The sequence below is a fragment of the Acartia tonsa genome, chromosome 8 (assembly GCF_053477335.1).
Source record: "Acartia tonsa isolate MP-2025a chromosome 8, ASM5347733v1, whole genome shotgun sequence".
In the NCBI taxonomy this organism is placed as follows: domain Eukaryota; kingdom Metazoa; phylum Arthropoda; class Copepoda; order Calanoida; family Acartiidae; genus Acartia; species Acartia tonsa.
The window spans coordinates 30,668,623-30,696,152 of NC_137267.1; the positions used below are offsets into that span (position 1 = coordinate 30,668,623).

Below are 27,530 nucleotides of genomic sequence, written 5' to 3' on the forward strand. Positions count from 1 at the left end.
ACAATTAAAGGACACATTTTAGGAAGTTTCATTATTTAACCTGATAACAATATTTGTTTAAGCTCAAAAATACAATTTGACATTAAACAAGAAACAACACTTAGATAAGATAACAATATATGCTCAAATTTAAAATTAAGATATCTGTTATAATAATAGGTATAACCAACAAGCAATAATAAATAAGGTAGGTCAATCTATTTCAAGTATTAAAAAAAAACAAAAAAGTATGTTAATAAATGTTAAGAGAATATTTACTTTTTCAGTTATACAGAGTGTTTTTTTTATTGAGTTAAAAGTATTGCTTAATTTAGCCCACTTGCCATTGACAGAAATTAATAATCTATATCTTAATTTCTTCATTGATGTGGGACATTTTGTATGAGAAAAAAATATTTGGCGATTTTCAACAAATTCTGCCTTAAAAACCGGTTTTTCCAAAGTACCTATTTTTGGAAGATTTTTGGATCATGACTAATTTAAAGAGTGTGCAAAAATGGGTACATTTTTAAAAATCAAATTGCGCGGCTTGTGTTAATAGTAGAAAAATGTTATGCATACCGTTAGAATTGTCATAAACTCTAGTTTTTTTAAATATATGTATCATATTCATGCTATTTGTAATATAGAAGCTACATTGGAAATTGTGAGAAATATTAAAAATTTGAAGTAAGTTGAAACATTTTACCACGTAGCGATCCTAAACTATACGTAGCACAGGAATAGTTCTTAAAAACCTAAAAACTAGAGTTTATGACGATTCTAACGATATGCATAACATTTTTCTACTAATAACACAAGCCGCGCAATTTGATTTTTAAAAATGTACCCATTTTTGCACACTCTTTAAATTAGTCATGATCCAAAAATATTCCAAAAATAGTTACTTTGGAAAAACCGGTTTTTAAGGCAGAATTTGTTGAAAATCGCCAAATATTTTTTTCTCATACAAAATGTCCCACACCAATGAAGAAATTAAGATATAGATTATTAATTTCTGTCAATGGCAAGTAGGTTAAATTAAGCAATACTTTTAGCTCAATAAAAAAAAACACCCTGTATAATTGTCTTTTCTCTTCTAATGCAAACCCCTTAAAACAGCTTATTTGATCAAGCTACCCCAAATATATTTTTAAAAATTAATACTATTATTTTGGAATAAAATTAATTTTTAAAAATAAGTTTTAAATATGCATAATAGAAAATATTAGTTGTATAGTATCTTTCAATATTTTTTTTTAAAATTTAAGATACAAGTTATCTTACTTTTATTGCTTTAGTAAGCTAGAACATATTAGCCATGTTCTTTATTACTCTTCTAGGTAACTAATTTTATTATTTATTAAAAATCAGTAATTGCCTAAAAACTGCAAATTCTTAAGAAATTGTAATAGTCAAAGCATCTAATTATCTTTTAATGTCTTATATGTATTATTGTTAAAGATGTAGTTGAGCCCTAACAATAACTTTTATTTTAGCTTTGCTTGGAGCCGTTAGTGGCTATGAAAGAAATGGATATCTTGTTAAAGAGGCATCCAAGGATGGACTTGTACATTGGACTGACAACTATAACTTGGATGTGGCTAGGTAAGTACTTTAGTTGAAAATATAAAAAGTATCATCGACTATGTTCATAAATATATTGATTTGAACAAAAATGAGACACAGGCGGTTTCCAGAATTAAAAGTAATGAAAGGCAGATCTATTAAAAAATACAACATAATACATATCTAACTTTATTGTAGTACTATATATCCATAGATAATTCTTTTTGTAAATTGAGTTTATGGTTGTTTAATTCTAAACCTGTAAATTGTTAATTTTAGGAGTATGACTGTTACTCCAGGCGAACCTTTGGATGTTGTTTTTACTTGTCTACACGAAAATTGTTTCACAGAATGCAGGTTTGTTTGATCAGAACACTTAACCCTTGGAAGCAAAGTTTCTGAAAATTTGTATAATAGTTAATTCTCGCATCGTATTATAAACGGCTTTCTGCGGAAATAGAATGTACAAAGGCACCGGCTAAAAAAAATGGTTTTAATCTTATGATTGTACATTTTTATATTCGTAGAAAGCTGGATATAATACGATGCTAGACATAGTTTTTTCGTATGGATGAGAACCGGTTCCTACCCACCGGATTCGAATGAATACAAGAAAATTGATTACTGAATGTTCTATAAATGTTATTAAGTATAAAAACTTATGAAATATCTAAGAGCACTTTACCAAATGAAGAGGAATAGTTATTTATTGTATGGTTATATCAGATCTGCTATCAGCCAATCAATTCTATTTGAAATTGCCGAAAATTAAATTTTTGGTTGGAGTAAAATTGGAGTAAAAATGGAAATTTTCACTTAGAAATGTTTGAAAGAATCACATTCTCTTTTCCCTGGGTTTTATAGTAAAATTAATTTAAATTTTGATTTAAGAATATATTTACGAGAAGCTGGATACCTTGTTACCAAAGATGCTGTAATGGATAATGAAGGTTAGTTTTACTTAGTTTTCTAAAATAATTTCATTCTGGATCTGTTACGGTGAACGGTAAAATGCAGGAATAAGGTATAGCAAACAAGCGAAATAAATCAAAATAATTATTGGGGGCAGATGTAAATGCCGTAAATTCTACTATATGTTGACTTTCAACGACAGCTGAAATCACGAAAAGGTTAATTAATTTCAATGCTGGTGTAAGCTGGGTAAATGTTGCTGAAAATTAATATTTCTGTAAACTTTAAATTCTACTAGAAGCCAAACAGTGGAATGTGCGCAATTCTCGCAACATTTATAAATGTTCAAAATATGCTCGTTTGAAATGAATTTTCTTTACCTGGGCACAATCTGAACTATTGGGTAATAGATATACTGATTCATTTTTTGTTAAGATGTGCGAACATAAAATTTTTGGCCACTAGCTGCGCCTAATTTGATATTGTACACTTGTTTCTAAACTTATAACACTGTTTTATTTTTTTATCTCATGCTAATTTTTTCTTCTAATTCCCATTGCATTGTATAAGGTGTCCAACAAATGCATTAATGTTTCATATCAGGGACATCAAAGCTTTTTTTGGGGGTGACCGGGTTAATCTAATGTTTAAAAAAAATTTTGATGATGACCAAAATTTGTTTTAAGTAAATCCACATTTAGGCTGGGTAGTCAGCCGAAAATTTGCATTATTGCAGATGAAAAGATCACTTAAATTTGTAATTTGCTTCAAAACTTAATGTTTCCACAGTTAAGTAAATAGGAAATTTTCTTCTACTTTTACTTTAAATTATACAGGTAACAATGCAGAAGGATTTACTCCCTGGTCTGGTAATGATGAAATGATGGTCTGTGGAATGACAATTGCCAGCTTTGATCCTGCCATTCATGCTGATGATTTGCTGTCTATCTATGCTGAATTCATAATCCCTCCAGAGGTTGGAATGGGAAAAGGTAAGGCTTTCATAATTCACTCTCTAACTGGAAAAATTTCAAAAAAAACTTTTGCATCTTTTAGATAACATAAATTTTTTTGATCTACCACAATCTAAATTTTATTGGAATTGAATGATTGCTTTCCCTGACAATGTAAAGCTAGGTACAACTGCTTAGAGGATCAATATCTACATATCAGTGTCAGTGAATTGATTTATAACTACTAGTGAAGAGGGTATTGTCCTGACAGCTTCCTGAAAACAAGCTGACACATTCTCAATTTTCAAATATTTGCAGATGACCTTATTAAGATCCTCTTTTATAAGTAAAAATAAAATAATAAATAAAGGAAATAGGATAGTGATTAAATTAAATTTTTAATATATTTTCTTTTAAATTCAGCCTATGGTGCTGTTTCAATTGAGGATGAAGTATCTCTTGGACTTAGATTACCTGACAATGCCTTTGCTCCAGAGTAAAAATAATTTAATAAATCATAAATGTTTGTTATGATAAAAATAGATATCTTTTTTTTATTTTTAAAGGCATTTAAGACATAAAATGTCTCTCTTTACTCTCAAACTTTTACACATTTAGGTATGAAATTATATTTTTATTTTGATAAATGAGGTCTAAAGCTAAAATCTATATTCTAATCTTAGACAGTATGTCTACATAGACCCAGACTATAGTTCTGACTTCACTGCAGATGGATCTGCACATATCAAGTTTAGTGGGGCTACTAAAATCAATGTATCTGTTACTGAAGACACGGTAAAAATAATTTAAATGTTGCTTTAAAAATAATATATTGTGCTTTGATTTTATTAAAATGCAATCAAAGTATTTTGAATAATTATTAAATGTCTTTATCAATTAAATTTCTTTAGCAATGCATTCCCTTCCACACTGATGAGATGTATATCACTGATGTTCAAGTTATGGGTAAGTAAGAATTAAACATAATTATAAATCTGTATTATCATGTATTACAACAAAATATTATCAATTTAGGTTACAATGGTTTCCTTGATATTGGACTTGATTTCCAGAGAACCTTTACTTATGTCTGCCTGGGAGCTGATGGTTTCAAGAAAGATAATGATTACATTGTAAGAAACAATTTTAGTTTCATTCCTAATTGTATATAATATATACAATAACTGTTATTTCAATATTTAGGTTAGTTTCATTTTTGAAGTTGACACAATCCGTGGTGGTTACTATCCTTATGGATTATATTACCAACCCTGTACACCAGGTATTTACCAAATTAATTCAATATAATGGATGATCAATAAGTGAGGATATTATGACAGGGAAAAATTACCACCAATTTAGGTTGATATTTCCCTGTTGTTTATTATTTAGTTCTTCTATCCAGTAGGGAGGGGAGAGGATTAGTAAGGTCATTACTTTAGCCCACTTCAAGTGTCACTTTATTAGAGTACAAAATAATCTTCTTGTATGATCCAAGTAATAATAAATCCATTTTTAATATGGTCCAAAACACGTATACTTTTTTTCTTTGATGGATTATAATATTGAAAAATTTGAAATTAATTCATTAACTAGATAAATATTTAGGATCAAGCAAAAACTGTTGGTACACTCAGGGAGAATCAACCAACATTAGGAATATTTTCCCATGTTTTGATGAACCTGGCTTTAAAGTAAGGATTTAATAAAACTAAAATATTCTTTTTATACCTTTAAAACTTTAAATAAATACTAGAAGTAAAGGAAAAGGACAATAGGTAATTAATTAAATGACTCCAAACTCATAAAATTACAACATTTTTAGATCAAAAACTTGTACAATTTAACTTTGTTTAACTTAACACTAATTTAACATGAACAAAAAGTTTTAATCTATGAAATGGCAAAGCAAGTTTATGAACATTAAGATCAGTATAATTTACAGTCTTTTTCATTTATTTGTCTTGAAAATAATATTTGATACCTTTTAATAGTCACTCATAAAATTTGATATTGTTTATGCTTTAGACTGTAATATCATTTGAAACCTTTACAGTTCCAGAAGGATATTCTATTTTGTCGAATAACCCTGTTGTTCAAAATGAAGACATCTTCACTGCAGAAGTAAGTCAGTTCTACTAGAAATCAAAATATTTAATTGTCTCACTCTTTTACCAAAATTTATAATATTCTAAATGTATAAAGTATATTCAAGTGATGATGCTTGGTAAATAATATTACTTATCATTTTGCAGCTAAATTGATATATTTCTATTCTAATACTTTCCAATATTGTAGGGAACTGTACCAATGTCTGCTTACTTGTTTGCTCTAGCCATCACTGATTATGTTAAAAAACATTCTTCTGTTAGAGAGGTAATATTTATAATATACCTGAAGAAGAGGAAAAAATTTTATTGAACACTTGAGCTAAAATACAGTTAATGAATTTTTGATAATTATTAGTATATTGTCAAATTAATGATATTAAAATACAATTAGGATACTGCTGTTTGGTGCTCTCAGGAAGATTTTGATGCTGGTAGAGCTGATTATTCAGCTGAAAAGGGAGCAAGGTATTACTTTGATTTCTTTAAAATAGCAATGTTACTTAACACAATTTAATGATCAAATTTAATACTTTATTTTTCTGAAAATTAGAAACTATAATAATTGTTTTACTTCTAGAGTTATTGACTTCTATGAAGAATATTTTGGAGTCAAGTATGCTCTGCCTAAGCTAGATTTAGTTTCTGAAATCCAGGTATAAAAAACATGGGTATGATTTTTCATTAAATATTGAGAAAAAGAAAGATTTTATGGACCAAAAATTAACATTGAACATTAAAAGAAAGTCTTATTTACTTTTCTTTAGAAATTTGGAGCTATGGAAAACTGGGGATTGGTTTTGTTTGATCCAAGAACTCTCCTCCTGGATCCAGAATTAGCAGATGTTGAAATAAGTAACACTAGGTATAATCATTAAAAAAGATAGAATATATATATACAGTGTTTTTATTCTAAGGAACAAAAGTATTTCTTAGTTAATTTTTAACTTTTATAATGATTTTTAAGATTGCAAATAATTCACCTAATTATATTTATAGATGGACAGTTTCCAGTGTTGTTGCTCATGAATTGGCTCATCAATGGTTTGGAAACTTAGGTAATAATAAACATGAATAAAATCTATTAGATATAGGAAAATCATATAAATAGCTTAAAACCATCTTGGGACATATGCATATTTTAGTGACCTGTGAGTGGTGGGATCAAACTTGGTTGAATGAAGGTAAGTTATTGCAATAAAGAAATCATATGCATTTTCTCCTGTAATTTATTTTAAAACAGAAATCAGTCTATATTTCTTATTTGTATAATTTTTTGAAAAAGTAACAAATTCAATACTATTTTACTCAGGATTCGCTACCTATGTCTCTTTCCTGGGCACTGCTGATATTGACCCAACTAATTTACCCTGGCCAAGAATGGTTGTTGAGGAAACCAAATATGCCATGAGCTATGATGCAGGTAAACTACCTGATGAAGTTCATATTCAAACAAAAACCTAGAAATATCATGCTAACAGGGGGATTATAAGATTTTTAATTGTTTTAAGACTTTTTCTTCAAAACAGTTTGTTTGACCTATATTTATATTCATTATTTGATAAGCTAGCATTCAAATACTATTTCAATATTTATTTTATTTATATTCAGATACAACAATTCACTGGGCTATGACTGATCCTGTCACCACTAGGTATGTCGTTTTAAGCAACTTTAGATTAGAGTAGCTTTAAAAGAGCATAGGTAGGTTTAAAGCTAGGAATAGAGCTGGGAAAACAATTAAATACAACATAAAAGTGTAGCAAACATTTACAAAAATGCACCGAAAACAACAAAAGATATTTTTTTTGATTTTAGATATGATGTTGACCGCAAGTTTGGTGTTTATACTTACTCAAAGGTTAAATAAACTAATAATAATCACTTGTTTATTTCAATTGAACTGAATTAATATGTAATCTGAGAATAACATTTTAGGGTGGTAGTGTTATCAGGATGATTGAAGGAGTTCTTACTGAACCAGTTATGAGAGCTGTAAGTTATCTATTACATTTTTTTTATAATTGATTTTATTTACCATCTTTTTCCCACTGATCCTATATAGCATATCCATATTAAAGAATATACTATCTATCTTTCTATTACCAAAGGGATTGAGTACATATCTGAATGAGTTTGCCTTTGAGTCTGCTACTGAAGATGGCTTGTTCTTTTACCTTGGAGAGGCTGGAGAAAGAGATGGAACTTGGCCAGGACAATACTCTGGAGCAAAGAGTTTCTCTGAAGTCATGAAAGAATGGACAAACCAGGTATTTGATCTATGAATTTCTTATTGATAGAGACTAAGAATTAAAAAATACCAATAAATATGCCTAATTCAACTTTTTTAGGCTGGTTATCCTGTTATTACTGCTACTGTTGATTGCTCTACTCCATTTGAAAAATGCACTGCTGAATTTAGGTAATAATTTACAAATATAATATTTTTACTCATATTTTCTTATGTGGATGAATTGAATTTATATTTTTATGATTTATATTTACAAATAGTTTGAATTATTTTTAATATTTAGCCAAGCAATGTATACTACAAATGGATCTCCTGATCAGGACAGGTAACAAAAATTAATTGTTTTGAAAACAATGCCTTTTAAATTGCAGTTAAAGTGTTGCCCCTGTGTTATAATAACTTTTATAAATTCTAAATTAATTTATTTAATATTTGAGATATTCCTTTCAAAATATTACTAAAATTTTCTAGAACATGGACAGTACCAATCTTCACTAGCATGGCTGGTTCAAGTGATACTGCCATTGTTTGGTTAGAATCCTCAGGGTAAGAAAACAGTATCATACATGTATGTATATTGTATATAGATAGATACTAAAAAGTCATTAGTTTCAATGTAATTTTGAGTTAAATTTTTATATATTAATTATCATGTTTAGAAAACAAGAAACAGTTGTGGATCTTAACTCTTTGTATGGTGATGTTGCAGAGTCTAGTGTGTTTATTGCTAACCAAGATTCATATGGTAATAAGTTTAAGAACAATTTTAAAATTTTCAATTGGTAAAAAATTTAAATCATTATAAACAACATTAATAACATCATACAGTACAAACTCATTACTTCCATTGTAGTTGAAAATTCTCAACTTTTGATAACATTTAGGATACTACAGAGTTTTGTATGATGACGATCATTGGGCCAGAATTGCTGATGTTATTAGGGAAGATAAGGTAATAATAAATAAATACTAAATAATGTAATTAATGAATTGTAATTTAATTTAGATAATGCAAAAATATTATCTTTTATTACTCTTCATATTTTTTAGGAACAAATTTCAGTTCTGACCAGAATCAGCATTATTTGCGATGCTTTGGGTAAATATTTTTCCTTGTTAAATAAATAATCAACAGTTTATGAGTTTATTTCTATTGAGACACTATGAAAAGAATTAAGATTTTTTAAAAACAAATTTTAGGATCATTTGGACAATTTTTAGTAGAAAAGCTACTCTATAATCCATGATATTACAACAGTTCATTTATCTATCCATCAGTAGAGCTGTAAGGAAATTTTTTTTTGTAACGAAATAGCTTCAATTAAAAAATTTAATTGGTCTGTCTGGCATGCCAAAAACAATATTTATTTTTACAAAATTAAAAAAAAAGTTATTTGATAATCACACATTCTCCCTCTTTCTTTTTATTTTTATGATAACTAAGCATCTGATTTTTAACTCACTTTGTCTATTTTTCTCTTTTATCCAGTTTTTGTGCTCTGCTGCTTCAGCATAAATGTAAAAACTATGATGATCTTGATTTTGTTTACTTTTTAGACTTCAACATGAATGGCATGCTTGCTGAAGATGTCTTCAAAAATGTTATATCAGCTTGGAATGTAAGTTATTCAATGTCTAATTGATTATTCAGTATTTGTCAAGAAATCCCACCTTGTCCTTTTTTTCATAAATCTATATTGGATTTAATACTATATTAGTCCTTCCATTATATTAATTGATTACTCTTCTGTCAATAATCATTAAAATCAAATTAATATACAAACAGCCCTTAAACAATTTTTGTTACCTATTAATTGCTACTTTAAACAAATTAAAATTGTAACAATGTAGGATGACTGGACCCAAGAGGAAACCTGGGCTTATAATGAATGCTCTTCTGGATTCAAGAGAACCCACCAAGAGAAGTCATACAAATGCAGAATCTAAACTCATAAATAAATTATCAAAAGATAGTTCTTATTTATGAGTTTTGTTGTGAACTTTTACTTGTAAAAGTATCATCAGCGGTTTATGATGTGTTGTTATCTTCTTAAATAAATAATCAAAATTAATCCTATCTTTAGTTTTTAAACAAATCATAATAAAACACATAAAATTATATAAGAGTTTAAAATATTTATTTAGTTCTTTGAAATTTTAATTAGTATAAAAATTATCACAAATATTTTCTTATATACTAAGGATAGGAACCACCAAGTTCTCGTCTATTGTATCTTTCTCTGAAATAAAAAATAAACATAAATGTAAGCAATTACATAAATGACATTGAGAGTTACTGTTGCTTACTAAAGAGTGATATAATAATTTGGGGGGATATATTTAAGTGTCCACTATCTTATTTATCACTCATATCGGTCACTCCATAAAAAAAAACTATGACAGATCCATTATTGATGATTCTATTCTTTCTAATATACCTGAAATCCAGTTCATGATTTCTTGGGGGTCCAGGAGGTCTGGCAAAATCTCCAATCATAAATGTTTCATTTGATCCTGGACAACATTTGTTTCTTATCCAAAATCCAAGATAACAGCAACATTCTACATATTTGATTATTTCTAATTTCCATTATCCTTACAAAATATAATTGTTTTTATACCTATGAGAGTAATGATAGATAGACCAAGAAAAAATGCCATAATTCCACCTACTTCAGCTACAAACTGTAGGGCTGGTTGTGGTCGGTTTTCTATTACTAAAAAATAAGATTTTTTAACTATTTATTTGGAGGCAGCTGAGAAACATTTTTGGTTCCTTCTCCTTTACTTTTTTCCTTCTGCTTATATATCAGGCATATGTCAACCATGGAATAGTAAAACTGAGAAAAATTTTATATATAACTTTTTGGAGAATGGATTTTGAAATGGTTTGGTTGTTTAATGAATGAAATGCAAAACATTTTAAAAGGAGTATAGCGTACTTAGCTCCACAATCATGTACAAAAGAACTCTTATGCTCTGTCCTTGTTGCTGTTTTTATATATGTCTCAGATAAAAATGTAAAGGCATTTCCTAAAGGCTAAAAATGAAACCTGTATAATCAGAACTTGTGAAATATAGCTTGACTAGAACTGCATTTACTCCTCCAGAACCAGGTGGAACCTTAACAACAAATTATTCTTTTGTAGGTTTTTCTGGATTATACTTTTATCAATATAACAATTATTTTCTCGTATTCATTCGAATCCGATGGATAGGAACCAATTCTCATCCATACGATGTCTAGCATCGTATCATATCCAGCTTTCTACGAATATAAAAATGTACAATCATGATATTAAAACCAGTTTTTTTTAGTAGGTGCCTTCGGCACCTCAGGGCTAAAAAACTGGTTTTATTCTTATAATTGTACATTCTATATCCGCGGAAAGCTGTTTATAATACGATGCGAGAAATAACTTTTATTTGAACATATCTATCTGATATTTGTAAGATTGAAATTATTCCCTAAAATTTATTATATTTCTATCTATCTGTCTACAATACCTTGGATTGCAATCCTTCCTTCAGAGTTGTTGTCAAAGGATTAATCCTTGGAGAAAGAGAATATCTTGTATAAACACAATCCTATAGCAATCCATTATGATTTAGTTTTAGCAAACTTACAATTCTTCTTTTCTCTAGATATTTTTGTATTTTGTTTAGTTTTCAAATTGATAAACATTACACCAATTAAAAAAAAATTGGATCTTGTAACAAAACTATCATAATATTTATACATTACACTCACTAAACAAAAGTTATTTAAAAACTAATGGATTTCAATTTCCTTGGGACATGTTTCTGACATTTGTGCAGTAAGTGATGAGTCCATTGCAAATGTTGGCCGTCCTGATTCAAAGCTTCCAAATACAGAGTCAGAAAACACTATTCAAAATATTAAATGGTTGGGTTCAAATTAGGAAAAGAAAATGTTGGGAAAACAATTTATAATGCTTGCACTATTCAAATATATTCAGATTTTAAAAAAGGAAACATTTTTTAGAAATTGAAATACTGACCTGAAGAATTAAATGGGGAACACCTTGGCAATGAAGTATCATTGAACCGAATAAAACTACACTAAAAAAGTAAAAAATCTAAATAAACAAACTTAATTACAGATATACTTAATTTAATTTTCATTTACGCGAAGCTTTTCTATAATTAAGGTCGGTCTGTCCGTCCGTACGTCACAGACAGTTAATTTAAACAGGTTAGAATTGTCCTATCGATTTCAAACTTTGCATGATGATTCCTGTAGTAGTAAGGTACAATTTAGAAAACGTAGCAACTCCTTAATTGTTACTAGAATGTCCGTACGTCCATTTTCCTATTTTTAGCATGTTGATTTTTAACCTTTTTAACAACTAATTTCAATTTTTTTTTAAACATCCGATTGTTCTGATTTTTGGAATACTGATTCCTATAACAACAAAATACAATATTATAAGCGAAGCATCTCTTTAATCAAGTCCTAAAAATGTAAGTATGTCTTTAAACAATATCCTGTATTTAAGCAGTTTTTCAACAAATTTACTTACAATCTACAACTTTCATTAATTTATATTGTGATTACTCAGTTCTGACACTCTACTAGTGTTAATGTCCGTTTGTCTTACCGTTTCAGAGCTTCTCTTTTATGGATGATGTCATTCTTGTTATTACAATAATTAATTTTTTTTAAAAATCAAATTAAACAGTGATAAAATTTACCTTTAGCTTATTATTTGCCACAATTTCATTTTTTCCTGCTTCACAATTAAATCTAAAACAGATTACAGTAAAACAAATTCACTTTTCATAAGATAAAAGTAGGAAGTTCCAATGAAACTAAAATGGATAAAGAGCTGTTGAAGAAATTGTGTGTCAATCACCTCTCAATTTTAATGTATACTTTATCATCTAACAATACTCAATACAGAAATAGATGCTTTCTCAGTGACTTAGATTTTTGGAATTAATTGGTAAAAAATAATATTTCCAGGAAAAAATCAAATAAGTCCTACTTGCTATAACCAAATTGTTGTTGATTTGTGTTAAGATTGCTAGAAACACTGTCTTCTGGTAAGTGACAAGATTCTCTTCCAATCAAACTGCTTGATAGCTGGGTATCATCTATCCTAAATTATTTTACTAATTTTAACTTTCTGTAGAAAAAGAGTTAACAAATTTTATAACTAAGGAAAAATATCTATAATACAAAGTAGAACGATGTCTGTCTGTCTGTTTGTTTGTAGCGAAGGATCTTGCTAACCGTTAAAAGATCGGGTACTCCTTACCCCCCCCCAAAAAAAAAAAAATTTCTTTTTAAAATAAAATTAAAATAGTGGGGTCGACTAACCCCCCCCCCGCCTAAAAAAATAAAAAAAAATTCCCCCAAAAATTAATTTTAAAAAAAAAATTGTTCTTTTGAATCTAAAATACGAAAAATTAGTTTGATCAAACCTCCTGGGGCATACCCCTAGAGGCTAGGGGCGAAGCCGCTAGTAATACTACATTTGATTAAGTAAAATAAAAATATCTTGAATCAAAATTACAAATTTTGCTTACCTTGTAGGAATAATTCCAACATCTGCATAAGAGTCTGGTCTAATAGTAAATGCTGCAGATTGCATGGCAGCTATGGGACTAATATTCTTATCAACCACTGCTATACTCAGACCCTAAAAGAGAATTATTAGCTGAGAATTTATCTTGTTTATATGATGCTTTAAATTGATATAGAATAATTATTTATTGCATCGTATTATAGACAGCTTTCCACGTATATTAAAATGAAAAATCAAAAGATTAAAACTAGTTTTATTAGTCCAGATAACATATTAATTTTCTGATCTTTATTTTAATACTAGTAAAAAATTGTATGTAATACGATGCTATACATGATTTTTCAGTATAGCTGAGAACCGGTTGTAATCCAGTGGATAATAATCAGTTTCGAACACACACTGGAAAGTAAGTTAACCTGTGATCCAAGAAGGTCTGGTGATGTTATATCTCTGTCATATACTAATTCATCATGTTGGGTTATTATAGTTATTCCAGAACCTAAATTCAAATATAACAATTCAAACTCCTAATAGTTAGTTCTTATAATTTTATTTTAAGTCTTATCTTCCATAACATATCAATAATAAAATTATTTGTTTTCCTTATAAAAATATATCTTTAAATAATTAAAACACACACATCATTAACAATACAATAATTAAACATCTTCTTTTCAAAATTTTACATCACCTTCTCCAGCCCCTAGTAGGGGTATTGATTTATCTCTTGATGAAAAACATGTTCCTTCAGGAGTGAGGAATGGTCCACTTGATAATAATTCTGTACAGCACTCTTTGCCTACAATATATATGTGGTAATACGACAACCAGACGGACAGGCAGTTTACAGAATTGCTACGCTGGGACTTATCATAACAAACCCTCTGCACTAATCTTATTATATCACCATTTATCTCATGACCGATGTTGACCCCGCTATCCAGCGGTCAAACTGGCCTGCCTAAATGTGGGGAGGGACTCAAACACGCAGCTATCACGCGCCCCTCACGCAATCATACAACCGGGAGGCGCTGCCTCCCCTTTTACCACAGCTGCCCCCACAGCCTGTCTACCGCCGGGAGCTAAGCCCTTGCGTCCCACACCCCCTTCAAACCTAACCATTGTTATAATCTGTTGTATATATATAGTAAACATTCATTGTAAATATTATTCAGTTAAATATATAATTTCTGTATGACTAAATCCTGCTAGTTTGTTTTGGTAGAATAATTCAAGGCTAAGGCTCGTTGAACTCGAACTCGCAACCCTGTGAGCTGAAACGTTCGGCTTACCACATCTTGGTGTCAGCGTGTTTCAATCGAGCCTTACAGAAATTAGCCTATTTTACCTCTGATTGGACCCTTTGGCAAGTAAGGGGACAATCAGCCGCCAACTGAGAAGCCAACTGACCCGTGAGACGGCCTTTTTAGGTCGAATTTCCATCATTTTGAACGCAATATGTGGGCCTCTGGCCTACGGCAAGCAGATTTAGCCTGCTAAAAGCGCCAGTTAAGACGCTTTTTCCGTACCGTGTAGGAGTAGCGCTAGGTGCGCAGCCACGGTAATCGGATAATTTAGCTCAAACGGCTACAGAACTGAGTCTAAATTGACAAGTGTAGCTGGGACAAGCCCCAGGACACCCAGGCCAAACCTACGAGACGGACAGCTAGGTGCTGGTCTCCCTGAGAAGGCAATGTGTGGCTGCGAAGCTTCAGCACACAAGTAAGGCCTACCACTGCGACGGATAGCAGAATTTGAGCCACAGGCACGGCAGGACGGGACATTCCCTGCCGCTGCCTTCCAGGATTCGAACCCGAGGCGCTGTAGGACGGGCCATTCCCTGCCGCCATCTTTCGGGATTCGAACCAGCGGCGCTGCAGGACGGGACATTCCCTGCCGCCGTTACCCCTCTGAACCTTGCAGGACGGACATTCCCTGCTGCCAGTGCTTCCAGAATCACACCTAGAGCTCCTAGTGATAACAACACATAAGTGTGTATAAATGTCAACCAAGTGATAAAAAGAAATATAAAATTGTTGACCCAGTGATAATTGATAAGCTCTAGTGCTTCGAAGCTACAGTCTAAGCCACCATGGTAAGCGATACCACCATAGCTGCGGTTCGGCCACCACCGAAGTTTCTGCCAACCCCAGCCGAACGGGAGGCCCCCTTGTCTCAAGGGCAGGACCTCCACTTCCCCTGCCATATCAGGGTGAGGTTTCCCACTCCTGACCCTGCCCAGCATGTACAGGTTGATGCCATGATCGATTCTGGCAACCGTGTACCAGGGTCTGCTGTAATTTCTGAACACCTCATGCACGCAATGGGCGTGCAACGCATGTTGATTCCAGACAACACCCAAATCCTGACTGCTAACGAGGAAGGCCAGCCCCTCCAGGTAATAGGAAAATTGAAAGAATTATATATGGCAGTCTCACACACCCTTATACTCCATCTGTACCACGTGACTGTGGTACGGAATCTCTCACACCCTCTGAACCTAGGAGGGTATTTTCTCAAGGAGTTCGGAACTAGGCTCTGTTTCAACATGCAACCCCCTTGCTTGTGGGTGCGTGGGGAGTTCATCCCACTCCGTGGCGTCCCCATCGACCGGGAGACAGCCGAGAGAGAGTTGAGTTACGAGGGGCCTCTGCCAGGCCCACTGCCAGAGCAGCCGCGTGTGGTCGAGAAAGGCACGCACTGGGTGGACACTGCACTCAACGCCCATAGGGGGACCAACCTGCTAGCCATGGGGTTGCCCCCAGTGCCCAAGGTGCCGCTGGAGAACCTGCCAACAACGTTCCCTGAGATTGCCAGCCCTCCAGAACCAATCTTCTCCGCCGACACCTTCATCAACGGCCAGCCGTGTCCACCTGGCCCCCTCTACCTGGGACCCCCAGCCATTCAGCCAGCCAAGTCCGAGTCCAGACCCGTCAAGTCGCGGTCTGATGCACCCGGAGCCACACTCAACTCCCAGGAATCAGCCTCTCCCGGCGCCGTGCCCGTCAAGTCGTGGCCGGCCGCCTCCGGAGCCACACATGGCTCCGCTGCCTCAGCCTCTCCTAGCGCCGAGCCCGTCAAGTCGCGGCCGGACGCCCACGGAGCCCAGGCTGGTCTCAGCGCCCCGGCCTCTCCCAGCACCGAGCCCGTCAAATCGTGGCCGGACGCCCTCGGAGCCACACCTGGCTCCGACACGTCAGCCCCTCCCGAGGCCGAGCCCGTCAAGTCGCGGCCAAGCGGGTGGTCTTGCCTGGCCGCAGTGTCATGGCTGTCCCTGTTGAATTAGTAGGACACCGTACCAAGGATGCCATCCAACTAGCTGCCCCAGAACAGAGGTTTGGGGAGGATCTTGTCATCCCAGAAGGCCTGTATGCCCACAGGCCTGGCTCCGCCAGCGTGTTTCGAGTGCTGGTGGTAAATGAAGGGGAGACGCCCCTCCTGCTGGACGCTGGCCTCCCAGTGGCTGGGGAGCTAGTCAAGCCTGACATTTTAGAGGTTTCTGATAAGCCTCCCCCTCGTCTCCACTCGTTCCAAGAGCCTGTTGAGCCCCCAGATATGCAGGAGCTGTGGGAGGCCCTTGAGATGGAAGACAACGAGTTCCTGCGCAAGGACCCCTTGCTCAAAAAGGAGGTTTGGACCCTGTTATCAGAATACAGGGACGTCTTCTCCAACTCTACCCCCCGCTGCACGGACGTAGTAGAGCTGCAGCTGCGCCTCAAACCAGGGACCCAGCCGATCCGCCAGAGATTTAGGGATCTGAACCCGCGGCAGGAGGCTGAGTTGGAGAAACAACTGGACACCTGGCTACACGAGGGAGTCATAGAGCCTTCAGACTCCGCCTGGAGCAGCCCCCTGGTGCCCATCAAGAAGAAGGACGGGAGCACCCGCTGGGCCTTCGACTACCGAGCCCTCAACAAGTGCCTGGAACTGGATAGCTACCCTTTGCCCAGGATCCAGCAGTTGGTAGAACGAGCTGGAGGACACCGTGTCTACAGTGCCCTAGACGTGGTGGCCGCGTACTACACCATCCGTGTGTCTGAGGACAGCCGGCCCTGCACCGCCTTCACCACCCCCAGGGGCTTGTATCAATGGAAAAGGATGCCCTTTGGCCTTGCTACGGCACCGTCTGTCTACTCCAGATTTATTGCAGGGGTCCTAAATCCACTAGGCACAGCCAACCTCCAGTCATATCTTGACGACGTCCTGACCTTCCACCAGGATACCTGGGCCCACCTGGCTAGGCTCCGGGAGGTCTTGGAAGCCCACCGCAGGGGAGGAATCCGCCTCAAGCCAGCTAAGACCAAGCTGTTTCGAGCCAAGGTGGATTATCTGGGCCACACCCTCAGCCGTGAGGGGATAGCCATGCAAGAGGATTATATTGACCGTATCCTGGACTGGCCGGCCCCCAGCACCCCCAAGGATTTGCTGGCGCTTCTGGGGTTCTTTGGATACTACCGCCTGTTCATCCCAGAGTATGCCGACCTCACCTACGAGATGAATCGGCAGAAGACGGCCAAGACCCTAGCCTGGACGCCTGAGATGGAAGCCCAGCTGCTACAGCTCAAGGACAAGTTCCGCCAAGCCCCCATCCGAGCGCCGCCCAGGTTTGACTTGCCGGCGGTATTCCAGCTCACCACAGACTTCAGCAGCCGCGCCATCTCTGCCATCCTGAGTCAATGCCAGGACGGCAAGGAGAGGCTGATTGCCGCCGTGGGGCGCAAGACAACCGACCCCGAGACTCGCTACCCGTCCTGGAAGGGAGAGATGGCCGCCATTATGTATGGAATCCGGAAATTTCACGGCATCTTGTCCTACCGCAGCTTCCAGATCAACACTGATTCCTCAGCCTTGCTACAGATGAAGTCGCTGAACACATCCACAGGGATGGTGGCCCGCTGGCAGGAGGAGCTAGCGGCCCTAGATTTCACTGTCTGCCACCGTCCTGGCACCCAGAACACCAACGCCGACGCCCTCAGCCGCCAGGAGGACGCCAACATGCCGACAGCTACCGCTGAAGAATTAGCAGAGCAGGCTGAGTACATCCACAACCTTTGCCAGCTAGGGGAGTCCGCAGCTAGCCGGCCCCCTGCCGCACGACTGGACCCGGCTAGAGTATTAGAAGCCCAGACACAGGATCCTCTCCTGCTCCGTGTCCGCCAGTGGGTGGCTGATGGCAGAGCCCCAACTAAGGCTGAGCTGCGCGGCAAGGAACGAGACAAGCAGCAGTACGCCAGCCGCTTCACAGCCCTGGGACTTGACGAGCACGGCTGCCTCACCACCACTGACCAGACCCTGACAGGGGAAAGAACAAGATACCTGCTGCCTTCGGCCCTCCAGCAGGACGCGTTCTTTTTAGCCCATGGGACCCCCATGGCCGGGCACTTTGGAATGGACGCTACTATCGCCCGCGTCGCCATGCATTTCTGGTGGCCCAACCTGTCCCGTGACGTCCGCCTGATGGTTCAGACTTGTCCTGAGTGTGTCCAGAAGGTTACCAAGGAAAGGTTGAAGCTAGGGATACATGTGCCCTCCCGCCAGGGGTACCCACAGCAAGTCCTGTTTATTGACCTGGTGGGGCCGCTGCCAGAGACCCCAGCTGGAAACCGCTATATCCTCACCTGTCAAGACGGGTTCAGCCGGTTTGTCAGCCTCTACGCCATCCCCAACAAGCGCACCCTCACGGTGGCTGAAGCCCTGCTGCACCGCCACCTGGCCACGTTCGGATGCCCCCTGAAAATCCACTCCGACAACGGGATGGAGTTCACCGGCCAGGTATTCAAGGAGCTGGCCTCCAAGCTTGAGATTGGCCTGACACATCCACCACCCTACAACCCGCAGTCCAACCGAGTGGAAAGGTTCCATCGGACGCTCAACACAGGCATGCGTCTGTTCCTAGACAGAGACGACAACAACTGGGAGCCACACTTGCCTGCCATTGCCTTCGCCTACAACACCAAGGCCTGCAGATCCACCGGCGTGACCCCGTTCCTGGCCTACTTTGGGAGAGAGGCCAAACTTCCGGTGGACATGGTGCTCCGGCTGCCAGACACAGAATATGCCTCGGTTCCAGCCAACGTCCAAGCTCTCCTGCAACGCTACCATGCAGTGTATGACGCCATCCAGCAGCGAGAGGAGGGAACCATCCGGAGGAGCGCGGCAGCCTACGAAGGCACGGCCAAGTACGAGGTTGGAGACTTGGTCTGGTACCTGGCCCCCTGCCTGGTGCCAGGGAAGGCAGCCAAGATTACCAAGAGATGGACTGGCCCCTGGAAGGTAGTGCGGCAAGCTACAGACGTCCATTATGTCATCAAACCTGCCTCTCCAACCGCCAGGATCTCGGAAGTCACCGCGCATGTAGGCCGACTGCGCAAATACACTGGAGATGTGACTGCCCACCAGATTCCAACAGACATTCAAGGCGACCTGGACGGCGACGAGGATGCCACCGAGCTGCCGGTCGGAGCTGCGGCGCCACCAGCTAGTGACCCAGGACAGTTCCCAGTGTACCAGCCAACCGCAGCCGCCCCACAGCCTAGCGGCCAGGATCGTGACCCAGTAGAAGAGAACCTGCAGGATCAACCCAACGAACCACCGCCGCCGCCGCCAGCTCCAGAGCCACCCAGAGATGCCATCTGGAATCCTGATACGGACATGGAGAACCTACCGGCCAGCAGCGAGCCTGTAGGAGGAGAAGCGGCCACTGCAATGGAAGAGGCAGCCCCAGAGGACGAAGCTGAAGCAATGTGCCCCCTGTTGATGACAGCCATCCCCATCCGGGTAGGAGCTAGGAGGCCAAGCAACCTGGATCAAGCCGGCGCCCCCATGGAATTTTATGCGCCTTCCTCCATCGTCATTCCCCCCTTGGGAACCACCAGAGTTAGTCTAGGCCTCCGTGTCCAGCTACCCGCTGAGGCAGAGTTAGTCCTGCAGACGAGGCAAAATTTCCAGCGACGGGGCTTGGCCGTCGCCAACCCACGGCTGGAAGCCAACCAGGAGTTGACAATGCCGATATCCAACCACAGCCAGACAGAGCAGCGAGTGTCCCGCGGAGCCTGTGTAGCCCGAGCTGTCCTCCACCGAGCTGTGCCCCAGGAAGAGCCTGTCCTGCGCAGACATAGGTTGTCGTATCCCCAGGTTCAAGGCCTGGTGGCTCGAGAGCCCCGCAACCCTTGAAGGGGAGGTTGTGGTAATACGACAACCAGACGGACAGGCAGTTTACAGAATTGCTACGCTGGGACTTATCATAACAAACCCTCTGCACTAATCTTATTATATCACCATTTATCTCATGACCGATGTTGACCCCGCTATCCAGCGGTCAAACTGGCCTGCCTAAATGTGGGGAGGGACTCAAACACGCAGCTATCACGCGCCCCTCACGCGATTATACAACCGGGAGGCACTGCCTCCCCTTTTACCACAGCTGCCCCCACAGCCTGTCTACCGCCGGGAGCTAAGCCCTTGCGTCCCACACCCCCTTCAAACCTAACCATTGTTATAATCTGTTGTATATATATAGTAAACATTCATTGTAAATATTATTCAGTTAAATATATAATTTCTGTATGACTAAATCCTGCTAGTTTGTTTTGGTAGAATAATTCAAGGCTAAGGCTCGTTGAACTCGAACTCGCAACCCTGTGAGCTGAAACGTTCGGCTTACCACATATAGATGTTAAAATTAAGTGAAAAAAATAATAATAACATTCACAACTATCTTGTATCAATTTGATTGCAACTGAATTGCGTAATATGTAATGCATCCCTTCGTTAACAGGAAGGCAATAGGTTCGAATCTCGGCTCAACTCCGCTTCATTAAGGTGTTGAAAGCGGTTTCTGTGCATGAAAAAAATATTTAGAGTAGGTTTAATGCCTTGGCCCAAAACAGGCGAACTCATTAACATGTATAGTTAGAAATTTCAGACCAAGGTTGTGTAATCAAAGGGTTGGTTGTACAAAGGGCGTGAAGAAATATCATGGACAGCAATTAAGCAAGATTTGGTTCAGAGATGCCCCAAAATAAGATCTCGTTGTGAATCCTGTCGTCATAGGCTATCCATTTGAATACAATATCTTTTTATCTTACATCTAAACAATATGTTACAATACCTGACAATTCTTTTCCCTGGCCAATTTTACATTCCATGACAATATCACTGCAGCTCAGCAGTATGGAGTTTAACAACAGATCTACACTGTTGTTATACCTAATGTAGCGCATAATATTAAAAGTAAAAAAAAATATTATTATTAATTAAAATCACTAAATCTTTTAGAGAAAGTACATTTATTCCTATTTGTACTTCAAACTAGATTGATTCCACATGAATTGATTTACAAATGTGTTCATGCATTCAAATTTCATTTCGTGATAATCACTATTCTTCAATTTCACTTTAGAAGCCATACCTGTCTCTTGATATAGTGCCTTTATATTCATTTTCTAACCCAGCCATGTTTAATCTAATATGAGATGTATAAAAATTATAAATTAGTATGTACTTTGTTTGGTAAAAGTTATGTAATAGTTCTCTAATTTTATGCTATTTCAAAGGTATTAGGAAAATATTTAATCATTTTAAAATTGTCAAAAATTTAAAGAAATACTAAATTAAAGGAATAGTGCAATAGACTTCAAACTTAAATTTATTGCACAACTATTATTTTAACAGGTTTGAAATTCTTATGAAGCTACAACTGTTTACCTAGTATCATTGAATGTTTCAGGAATAGCTAATGATGGACTCAAAGTCCAGGTCAGATAGGAAACAATTCTTGTACTAAATCCATTTACAGCCAGTTTGGATCTAAACATCGATTTAAAGTTTATCGTATATTTACTATACTTTTTAAATCATACTTGCAACAAACATTAGAGCTAAATTACTGAATTATTAGGAAATTATCATGATATGTAAAGCAAAACCCGCTGCAATAGCGTAATTGGTAATGTGTCGGATTCAGGTCTGGCTCATATCGCGTCTTACTAGAGAAGTAAAAATGGTACCTACTGCTGCTATGTCAGGCGCGTGACATCAGTACATAAGAGTTGGAGGGATGCCTTGGAACATAAAGAGGCGCAACTCAATTTCATGAACAGTTAGGACTCACAGACAATAGTCGTGCAATCAAAGAGTTGGTTGTCAATGCTTTAAATCTCAAATATAAGATGCTGATTATGTTTCAAGGTGCGTGGAGTGGTCTAGAACCCGAAACGACACCAATCCCCCCAGAGAACATAATGCAAAACAATAACGCAAAAGGTTTACCTACTAAAGGCAGATTTTGAGCAAATATAAATAGTTGGCCAACTCGAAGGAATCTTTTCTAAATACATCCGAGAATACACAGCACTACTAAAGGTCTAGATATAAAAGAATAGATTGATATATAACTGAAGCAAAGCTAACAGGTTGAGCCATTTCTGTATCTGAAGCTGAAGGGGGTAAACAAAATAATGGTGGCTCCACTTTTTTACTTTGATGTGGAGCCAGATCTGGAGTGGACATCTTGGTTTTGCTGGAGCTTGAGTGGAGCTTTCAAGAAAATTTATTGAAGATTAATTAAAGTTCATACCATGAAAACAAAAATCCTGGTAACTATGATAAATATTGTTTAGGAATATTTAACCACCACATTATTAACATTTTAATTAGTGTCTATATAATTGCTTCTTATAAAGTATTTCAACAATGTACACATTTTGAAAATAGCATTCTTTTGCAAGTTGAAATCAATAATTTCAATAACAAATTGATTTGAACATGCAATTAATTTTTCAGTTTGTCTTTCATTTATAAACTTTCAAGGTTTCATGCATAATATATTTTACAATTCAAGAAACAAGAAATAAAGTATAAATGTAATTAATAAGTAGTTAGAAGATTGATGAAATATGGATAGATAAATAGATTAAAACAAAGGCTAATAGAAAGATATAATTACCTGATATGAATAATAAATGAAACAAATGAGGAGACAAAAACAGCAGGTTAACAAAATCAGCCACCAGATTCTTAAATAAATCATTTACAAATAACGTTAAAAATTATGATATAAGCTTTTGCTTTCAGTGGTTTATGAATATAACTGTATTCTAAATGAGGAAGAAGGGGGGGGGGAGCGGGGTTATGATTGATATTAACACCTTCTCAAGACTACTTTAAAGCTGAGCTGGATCTTTAAATCATTTAGTAATGGGCCGGATCGGGGTGCGCCAGAGGTGGTCCAGATTGGCGCATCTTATATCAATATTTAAATCAAAATGGCATTGGCGATCTGGCCCACCAAGTGGCGCACCTCTGGAGCACCAGTTACACTCGTTTGGTGTAGCCAGGTCGGGGTGAGCCGTATTTCATTCATATTTTTTTTCAATTAATTTTAATATTTTATTGCAAAACTTTTGTAAAAACATTTTTATAATTATTTTTAAAATAAATTATATATTGTTTTATATAAAATACCGTACTGACCCAGCTTAAGTTATAAAGTTGTACCGGCTCATATAGATATGTTGCCTGCAAAACATATAGGTGACAATTTTAGGAAATTTAAACATTAAAGCTATAAATATCAATAAGATGAGCTATTTTGGGTATTTATGACAGCAATATTAATAACAAGATTGGAATGTGATTAAATTTTTGTTTTTTTGGGGGGGTGAGCCAAAAAAAAGTATTTGAAGTTTTCTTTTTCATTTGAAAAATTCCAAATAAAACCTCACATTATTTCTTCATAGCTAGAATTTTAAAAATTAACTTTGGAATGTGTACAACCTCGCGTTCAATATATTGTCTGAAGCTCGTCGATATAAAACGTGGAAAGACTCGGAACAAAAAAGAATCTGATCCATTTAAAATAACCCAGCAGTTTCGAAAGTGGTAAAATTTAGAATTTATAGGAACAGAATATGTTCTTTGTCTTCATGAATCTTATTTTGAACAATTTAAAAAAACTGTACTTATCTCCATTTAAAAAACACATTTTCAAAAAATTTCTTTTGATTAAAATCCTAATTGAACGCTTATTTTCGTGCAATTTATCGCTCATTTTTTCGATTTTTAATGAAAACATGCCCTAATTTTGAATCTTTGGTTATTCTAATTTACATTAACCAGTCTCTAAATTAAATAATTCTATTTTTTATCTAATAATACCATTCTCGAAACTTCTACAAAACTCTTCTTTACCAATTTACGTACTAACGATTCTTTATTTTGATGTTATTTTCAACTATTTCTGTACTAATTTTGGATTGTGAAACTATTTAACAGAAAAAATTTTCATTAAACTTAGCAACCATATCACAAGTATATAAAAGAAACATAAAAAATACGTTTTACTATCCTTTTCTTTTTCTTTCACTCTTATATTTAGATGTTGCTTGCTCGATGGTTAAATAAAGAATGAACCAAATACGCGAGCTTTCTTCTGGCCCCGGTAGTTCGTGTGTGTGTGTGTGTGTATGTGTATGACTAGCTTAACTTGACAACAACCACCCCTCGTGGCCTACTACGGTTGTACTGTTCCGACTACAATCCGTCTGTCACAATTGCGACCTTTCCCCGGCTCGTACCGCCATATATAGAGTACTCCTCTATTCGTCTCATTTAAGAGTGTGTGTGTGCGTTAATCTTTGGTGGCCCCTGCCGTCAGCTGTGCCCACTGGCATAGCCTATCACAACCAAATATTTCTTAATTTCTCCGCAAGAGGTCCTCCCTCTGCTTCACGTCTCTCTACCGCCATCTAACGGCCATAGCTGACAATTCAATATTTAATACATAATTCGTCTGCTAGCTCCACGAGCTTTCTATTTTTTCACTATACCAGGCTTGGCGACCCGGTACAACATTTTCACTGTATTCAAAGGCCCATGCCGACTCTTTTCAATAATAACCCAACGAATTTCAACAAATTCACCTTAAGATCTCTAAAACACTCCAAATTTTTTTAAAGATCAACGTTTTTTAGCAATGGCTGTAGCTCACCTTCAGCCCACCTCCGGCGCACCCCGATCCAGCTCACTACTAAAATGATTTAAAGATCCAGCTCTGGTTTATCAAGAAAATCAATGCAGCATTAGTAATTTATGTACCTATTCTACTTTTTCTTGGTTAATCATTATCGCCGTTTTGTTATACTGGTTCCGTCAACCTTTGCTTTTTACTTTGTTTAATATCTATTATGGTTTCCAATATAGTATATGGTCATACCCCCCCCCCTCCAAAAAAACCATAACCGTCCGGAATAAAGCTTTCCAGAAGCCCCCAAAAATAGGGTTAACATTATAAAAACTTGTCTACCTTCTCCATGATTTTTTGCTGGAAAGACTTGCATGATGAAAGCCATGTGCTAATTCAATTTTCACTTATTCTCCAAATAATTAAAAATATCAAAACTAAAAAAAAGTTTTGTTCAATAAGCATTTGAATTGTACTAAATTTGTTGAAACTGAAAATTAGCCACAATTGGTTTTCCAAATTGTAATTCAAACTCTCAAATAAAAAATTGCTTTGTTTAAGTCAAACAAACACAAAACATGATGGGACAAACAGGACAAAACCAAATTGTGTCAAAAATGATCCATGTGACGTCATAAAAATGAGGGAGATGACAGGAGAAGTGGGAAAGAAAACCCCTAAAAAAGAGATGTATTATCACTCATTTTTATGACGTCACATGGATCATTTTTGACGCAATTTGGTCTTTATTCTACAAATTCAATATAATTATTTTACAAATTTGAAAGTGAAAATTGTTCCTGAGGTCCAGAGATTGAATCCTGGATTAATTTCTCCGCAAATTTCCTCAGATTTTTCAAGTCTGCCTATACTTGCCCTGTGAAGTAAACAAAATAAAATTTACGTGTAAAGCTTTTTAAGCTAAGCTATTATTCAATTAAATTCCAATCTGTGTCTTCCGTTTTTATGGCCACTAAACATCTGAGCTGGATTTTTAAATCATTTTAGTGGTGAGACAAATCAGGGTGAGCCGACTTTCAGCCAATCACAGCGCGGCATTTCATAAAATGCTGTGCTCTCATTGGTGGAAAGTTGGCTCACCCCGATCTGGCTCACTACTAAAATGATTTAAAGATCCAGCTCTGCTTCATAACTCCAGGATAACATATATCCGATTTTGCTACTTATGGATGTTGTTTTAGAAAGAAATTTGGCCATTTCCACTTTTCTATAGGTAACTGAGGTATGTTATGTACCATGTTAGTTTTTTTGGGTAGGTGAGATTGACCCCCTCCCCCCCTTCCATTAAAGCCCCAAAATTAGTACAAAATTAGGATTATTTTAATGAAAGAAAATAATAACCTTGCAATCAATTCTTGAGGCATTCGAGAAAACGAATGCATGTTATATGTTCTTTGCATTTAGTCATTTATATACTTATTATTCTTACAGGATTTTTATTTGTATTTTTTCTAAAACATTTTTGATAGGGTATGATAATTGGTATAAAAATAATTAAATTTCTGAAGTTTCAAAATTTAAATTAAATACTTGATTTTCATGAATTTTGTATATGATATATTAAAGGAAGCTTTGAAAAAAATACACCGCTTTAACTGCTGAAAGACTTTCACAAGTAGACACAAACTTTAAAGCCTTCAGCTCCAATAGCAAAAAGTTATAAGCATTTTAAAATGACATATTTTTTAGATGAAAATTTTTCAGTATTCATGATAAAAATTTCAATATTAAATTACATCAGCTAGAAGCAAAATTATGAGAGGTGAATTTCTTGCAGGTTTCCTTTAAAACCAGAAATATGCATATATAACTCTTTGTTGTATGAGCATGGTGAAGGTTAACTATAACTAAATAATATACACATTAACAAAAAATAAACTAATCAAAATATCAGAATTCTATTAGAGTAGACTATGACATAGACTACAATTTTGATATCTACTTTCAATTACTTTTTTAAAAATCTTCTCTCAAACAAAAGACAGATTTAAAGATATTCTATTTTTTATGCTTTTGAGCACTTTTAGTAAAATTCGTAGCAACTGACTCACTAAGTTACATTTTTAATAAAAAAAATTCAATAAAAAAAACTTTTTTCTAATGTATTTTTTTTACATAAAACAGTTTCTAGACATCAAAATAATACTTATGATAAAAAAAAAGTGTAACCTGATTTGACCATTCTATATTATTTCTATAATCGTGTAGGTACAGTGCACAACA

General features: G+C 36.4%; 2 protein-coding genes and 1 long non-coding RNA gene across 3 annotated transcripts; 1 reads left to right on the plus strand and 2 right to left on the minus strand.

The window, feature by feature from the left end:
* Positions 1 to 1,245: 1,245 nt before the first annotated feature.
* LOC145326478 (uncharacterized) lies at positions 1,246 to 9,844 on the plus strand. Its single transcript, XM_080169846.1, has 31 exons — positions 1,246 to 1,322; positions 1,479 to 1,587; positions 1,828 to 1,905; positions 2,440 to 2,498; positions 3,297 to 3,452; positions 3,837 to 3,909; positions 4,097 to 4,208; positions 4,325 to 4,379; positions 4,449 to 4,546; positions 4,617 to 4,695; positions 5,022 to 5,107; positions 5,442 to 5,537; positions 5,712 to 5,789; positions 5,916 to 5,989; positions 6,102 to 6,177; positions 6,289 to 6,386; positions 6,521 to 6,579; positions 6,667 to 6,705; positions 6,834 to 6,944; positions 7,133 to 7,175; positions 7,340 to 7,382; positions 7,460 to 7,516; positions 7,633 to 7,791; positions 7,873 to 7,943; positions 8,056 to 8,097; positions 8,244 to 8,318; positions 8,432 to 8,517; positions 8,657 to 8,724; positions 8,823 to 8,871; positions 9,330 to 9,391; positions 9,624 to 9,844. The coding sequence occupies exons 1-31, from the start codon at positions 1,301 to 1,303 to the stop codon at positions 9,717 to 9,719; spliced, it is 2,409 nt and encodes an 802-aa protein (XP_080025972.1). The 5' UTR covers positions 1,246 to 1,300; the 3' UTR covers positions 9,720 to 9,844.
* Positions 9,830 to 11,386, minus strand: LOC145326479 (uncharacterized). The gene is made up of 5 exons (XR_013881925.1): positions 11,280 to 11,386; positions 10,826 to 10,895; positions 10,394 to 10,489; positions 10,211 to 10,334; positions 9,830 to 10,012 (listed from the first exon to the last, which is right to left on the minus strand). It is a non-coding gene; the product is annotated as an uncharacterized LOC145326479 (long non-coding RNA).
* Positions 11,387 to 12,467: 1,081 nt separating this feature from the next.
* Positions 12,468 to 25,750, minus strand: LOC145326569 (uncharacterized). The gene is made up of 11 exons (XM_080169938.1): positions 25,629 to 25,750; positions 23,271 to 23,340; positions 22,595 to 22,689; positions 22,031 to 22,132; positions 21,735 to 21,788; positions 21,435 to 21,532; positions 14,016 to 14,123; positions 13,741 to 13,823; positions 13,326 to 13,438; positions 12,782 to 12,895; positions 12,468 to 12,540 (listed from the first exon to the last, which is right to left on the minus strand). The coding sequence occupies exons 3-11, from the start codon at positions 22,660 to 22,662 to the stop codon at positions 12,468 to 12,470; spliced, it is 813 nt and encodes a 270-aa protein (XP_080026064.1). The 5' UTR covers positions 22,663 to 22,689; positions 23,271 to 23,340; positions 25,629 to 25,750.
* Positions 25,751 to 27,530: the final 1,780 nt, after the last annotated feature.

Bases quoted from the DNA above. Each gene is read 5' to 3' on its own strand.
- LOC145326478 (XM_080169846.1), top strand. From the start codon at position 1,301: ATGTTCTTTATTACTCTTCTAG. The intron at 5,990-6,101 runs GTATTACTTTGA...TTTTACTTCTAG, and splicing joins TCAGCTGAAAAGGGAGCAAG to AGTTATTGACTTCTATGAAG. The intron at 7,517-7,632 runs GTAAGTTATCTA...CTATTACCAAAG, and splicing joins CTGAACCAGTTATGAGAGCT to GGATTGAGTACATATCTGAA.
- LOC145326569 (XM_080169938.1), bottom strand. From the start codon at position 22,662: ATGTATTTAGAAAAGATTCCTTCGAGTTGGCCAACTATTTATATTTGC. The intron at 21,533-21,734 runs GTATGGCTTCTA...GCGCTACATTAG, and splicing joins GGCACTATATCAAGAGACAG to GTATAACAACAGTGTAGATC. The intron at 13,439-13,740 runs GTTAACTTACTT...ATTCTCTTTTAG, and splicing joins CAGACCTTCTTGGATCACAG to GGTCTGAGTATAGCAGTGGT.